Below are 4,423 nucleotides of genomic sequence, written 5' to 3'. Positions count from 1 at the left end.
GAAGAGAAGAAATTTTTTTTTTCTTCCTTATTCCGGAGAGGGGGAAGCGGTCCAGAGCTGGGGAGGGACTTACCTGAAGTCACGTAGGAAGTTGGTGCTGGAACCGGGAGCTCTGACTACCAGTCCAGTGCCCAGACCCAGCCACATCTCCCCCAGGCAACCAAGGGCAGGGAGGAGAAGGGAGAGGGGGCCTGCCCACGGGAGCGGGCGCCTGGAAGGACGGGCCAGCTCACCTGCCCACCACCATCAGCTCCTGCTCCGTCGCCTTCCTGCGGAAGCGCTGCCACACGTCAATGGCGAACAGGGTGCTGCTGCTGTTGAAGATGGAGGTGAGTGAGCTCATGAGGGCGGCCATGAACACGGCGATCATCAGGCCCCGCAGACCTGGGGAGAGATGGGGTCTCCATGGATGACGGGCTGTTAAGGCTGGCTCTGCCGGGAGGCATGGGGGCTGCAGCACCCAGCAGAGTCAGGAGTCTGGGATGGGGATGGGATGAGGAAGGTATTGAATGAGGTTCCCAACCCGCACAGATAAGGAATCCAGGGAACCGGAGGCTTAGCTCTGGCCAGGCTCTGCCTCCGCCTAGAGTGAGCCATCTGTCCTCCCTGAGCCCATTTCCTCAGCTACACCACTAAGGGTGTGAGGTTGGGCGATCTTCATGGTCCTCTGCAGCTTGACGTCTCAGTCTGGGTTTTGGAGCTTGTAGACACTTGGTTAATGGGTTACTGGTGGGGACGGTGTGACTGTTCATAATTTTCAGTGTTTTGTACCTTTTTCATTGACATTGGTGCCAAGCCGAGCCCTGGCCTGGGCAGCAGAAAGCTTAGATTTGTTTCCTGGTTCTGCAAATAACTAGCTGCGTGATCTGTCACTAAGTCCTTCCTTATTGGGCCTATTTTTCCTCCTGGACCAAGAGAGGATAGGCCGCACCGATTCTTGAAGTCCCTCTGACTCTAAGACCGAGCGTCTAGAAACACAGCTGCTCGTTCCTGGGGAGACCAGCTGCCTGGCCCCACCTCAGTCCTCCTCCCCACCCCAAAGTCCAAGCCTTTCACCACCTCCTGCTTGTCTCCCTGGAAGACTCAAGGTATCCCAAAGCGAGGCCAGCATCTTCCTCTGCGGCCTCTGTTCCTTCCTTGGGTTAATAATGTCTTTTGTGCCTCCATAAGAGACTCCTCAGATGCCCTAGAGCCTCCTCTGCCCTGCTCCCGCCCCCTCCCTCTGCGGCTGCTCTGTCATAGCCGGGCCGCCCCGCTTCCCGCTTCCCGACCATTTCCACTATTTTTTGGATTCATTTCTTATTCTACTGGGGGGAGGGATGACTCAACTCGTCGACCTCTGTTTATAAACCTGCCTTTTTTCCTATGTCCTCAATCTTAGCATCTCCAGCCCGAGACCTGGGAACCCTCTTTAGATCCCTCTGTCTCTCTGTCCCTCAAATACAGCCGGCCATCCAGTCCTGCCCGTTCCACCTCACAAGTGTCTTTTAAACCTCCTTTCTCCCTCTCCGAAGACACTGACCTGGTCCAAGCCAGGTGACCCCTCATCTGGCCCACTGCCAACCCCGCGAGCATCACCCCCTTGCCTCCCCCGAAGCTGAACCCTCCAGGCAGTGTGGTCCTTCTAAAGCACGAATCTGATCACGCACACTGGCCTCGAACCCCCAGCAACCCTCCATCACCCGCAGAGTAAAGGCTACGCTCCAGAACCAGGTGTGGCTACCCCTCTTCTCCACGATGGCTGTCTTCAGTCCCCCTGTATGCGAGCCTACCTGGAGCTACGTGCCGCTCAGACTTCATGCTCTGCCCAGGCCCTGGGCTTTGCACACCGAGGTCTCCCAGACATTTCCCGCCCGTCTCTACCTTTGTCTAAGATGTTCCTCGGGACACAGGTCCACCTCCTCTCCTCTGAGAAAGCTTCCCCAAAGTGGGTCAGGTGCCCCCTTAGGACTCCCTCAGCTCCACTGTGTCCCTGCCCTGGTCACATTGTTGTGGCCTCTGTGAGCCCAAATACACTGGAGACTCTGTGGAGCCGAGACCAGGGGCCTACCTTTTACCCCTGCATCTCCAGGAGCAGGGCACAGAGCAGAGCCTCACAGACGCCTATGGAAAGCATGTGTCTGTGTGTCTATGTGTCTGTGTGTGTCTGTGTGTGCATATTGGGAGGGGGGGTTGTGGAGGTGAATGTTTTTATTCCTTTTCCCGCCCATGTCTATCCTCAATGCTGTCCCTTCTGGGCACCGGGGATTGAAGGGAGCTGGGAGGTAGGAGGGACAGGTGGCACGGGGGACACGGGACTCACCAACAGGCATGAGAGCTATGACCAGCTTGGGGTAGGCGATGTTGGAACATCCCACTCGGGCCCCGCAGATGCTTTGGCAGACGTCAGGGTCCACGCAGCCCACCTCGTCTGCAAAAGAAGTAACGGCCGTAGAGCTGAATCATCCGCCTGTGCCTCTTCGAGTGGGCCTAATGTTTGCTTTCTGACCCCACATGGAAGTGTTCACTGGCGACACTGGCCGGGGCCAGCACCCAGAGGCTCAAAGGGCAGGTAGATGTCTGGTTACGATGACTTCGCTCTTGCTGGTAAAGCTCTCGACCATACAGTACTCTGCAAAGCCTGATAAGCTCTTTTGGGTTTTAGGCCTTTTATCCTGATAAAAGACAAATCTCTTTGGAAGGCACCAAAAATGCTTTAACTGATCTTTCCCTTATAAAGGAAAAGCAAGATTTTAGAATGACATCCGGTACCAAGTTCCGTCTGCCAAAATAACTACTGTATGCTCAGCCCACGAAGCCAGACATACTTACTCGATGCTCTTAAAAACAGCCAGCACAGCCCAGGCGGGGCCCCTCTCACCTGGGTACAGGGCCCGGCTGATCATGCCGGGCATGATGATGAAGAACATGGGCAGGATCTTCAGGTAGCCGCCCAGCACTGAGCCTCCCTTGGCGTGGGACAGACTCTTGGCGGAAAGAGACCTCTGCACGATGACCTGGAAAGGCAGCGGTGGAGGCAAGCCGCTAGGGCTGGGCCCGGATACGGTCACTGCCTCTGCCCCTGTGGAGGTCCCAGAGTGGGTCCCAGCCTCTGTGCATCCAGACACCCGGTTTCCTGCAGGGAGCCACCCCAGTGTGTGGTGGGCAGGGCCAAACCTGGCTGAGGCATCATCACCTGGTCCGTGCACCAGCACCAGGTGGCCAGCACTGTCAGCCCGAAAATGAGGCCTGGCCAAGGAATGTCCCCGCTCACAGCGTCCCGGAGCATGTGGAAGGCATCGGGCCGGGGTAGGTGGCAGGTGGTGTTGGGCACTGTGACGTTAGGGATGGCCTGTCTGTACCGCTGCTCCAGGCCTGGGTACCAGCCCACCTCCTGAAAGCCTGTGGGGAGAGACCACCATGAGCGAAGCAGTCGTGAGGCCCCACTGGGCCCGTCTCGTGTCCCCCCAACTCCCAGTTCCATGGGGCAACGAGGCTTGGAGCTTGCATGGGACCTGGGGATGGGGGAGGGATGCAGGGCTCAGACCCCTGATTTGGCATAGAGAGAATCCTGCCCCTGGCCTGGAAGGGGTGATATGACTCTGTGCTCTGGAAAGTTCCAATCAAACCATGGAGGTGACAGCCCAAGACAGATGAGAGCGGAATTTAGGGGCGAGGGTGGGGTGTATTCCTTACCCAGAAACATGAGGACCAGGGCTCCCCCAACCATGATCACTGTCTGCAGAGCGTCTGTGTAGATCACAGCCGTGAGGCCCCCTGGGGACCCAAGGAGAGGGCTCATCAGTCAGCGCCAACAGGGGCTTCTCTCTGGGTGCCCGCCCTGTGCGTGGTCACCCTGGGGAGAGGCCACCCAGAGGCCTCTTCGCGGGTGGACTCCAGCCCTTGCCTTTCCCTGGACTGCGTCCCCTTGGCGGGTGGAGACTGGTCACAGTCATAGGCTCAGCTCCTCACCCTGACAGCCTCTGCCTGTGGCGGACCCGGCCGCAGCTGCTTGTCGTTATTTAATATCCCACGTCTGTTCTTTTGTGTGTCCTTAGCTCCAGCAGGTGTCATCCCTCCCTCCCCACCCGAATGCCCATTTAAGTCCCCCAGCTTTCCGGGCTGGCTTAGCCTCTAGAAGTCTGCCCTGAGCCTGTCCCAGGGTGTCCCGGTCTGTGAGAGGTGCTCTGGAGGGGCCAGAGGAAGGTGGGTCTGTGGCTTTTGTCTGGAGCCGTCCGCAGCGACTCTGGTCCAGGTGGCAGTCCCCTAATCGGAACCCTGCTCCCTGTTGCAGTAAGTCTCCTCGGTATCTCTTAATGTCTCTCCTCCCCTGCCCCTCTCCAGCTGGCTCTATTCCCTCCTGTCCCTGCCCTGTCTGTCGCTTCAGTCTTGTCCTCTTTGCTCTCTTCCGATTCGACACCTCCGTCTGCCGCTCTTTGTCTCC

At 57.9% G+C, this 4,423-nt stretch overlaps 1 protein-coding gene across 1 annotated transcript in view; it reads right to left on the bottom strand.

Annotated features, from left to right (window-relative positions):
- The window catches only part of SLC5A9 (solute carrier family 5 member 9), a 21,024-nt gene that overhangs the window by 10,774 nt on the left and 5,827 nt on the right, over positions 1-4,423 (bottom strand). The window contains exons 6-10 of the mRNA XM_011367663.1: positions 3,676-3,756; positions 3,176-3,381; positions 2,861-2,996; positions 2,303-2,410; positions 234-384 (exon numbers count right to left, since the gene is read on the bottom strand). Of these exons, the coding sequence (XP_011365965.1) occupies positions 234-384; positions 2,303-2,410; positions 2,861-2,996; positions 3,176-3,381; positions 3,676-3,756 (682 nt within the window). The remainder of the gene's footprint in view (positions 1-233; positions 385-2,302; positions 2,411-2,860; positions 2,997-3,175; positions 3,382-3,675; positions 3,757-4,423) is intronic.

This window comes from Pteropus vampyrus, unplaced genomic scaffold, assembly GCF_000151845.1.
Source record: "Pteropus vampyrus isolate Shadow unplaced genomic scaffold, Pvam_2.0 Scaffold135, whole genome shotgun sequence".
Classification (NCBI taxonomy): domain Eukaryota; kingdom Metazoa; phylum Chordata; class Mammalia; order Chiroptera; family Pteropodidae; genus Pteropus; species Pteropus vampyrus.
The sequence above is the reverse complement of the archived record's forward strand: the minus strand, read 5'-3'. Positions and strand labels throughout refer to the sequence as shown.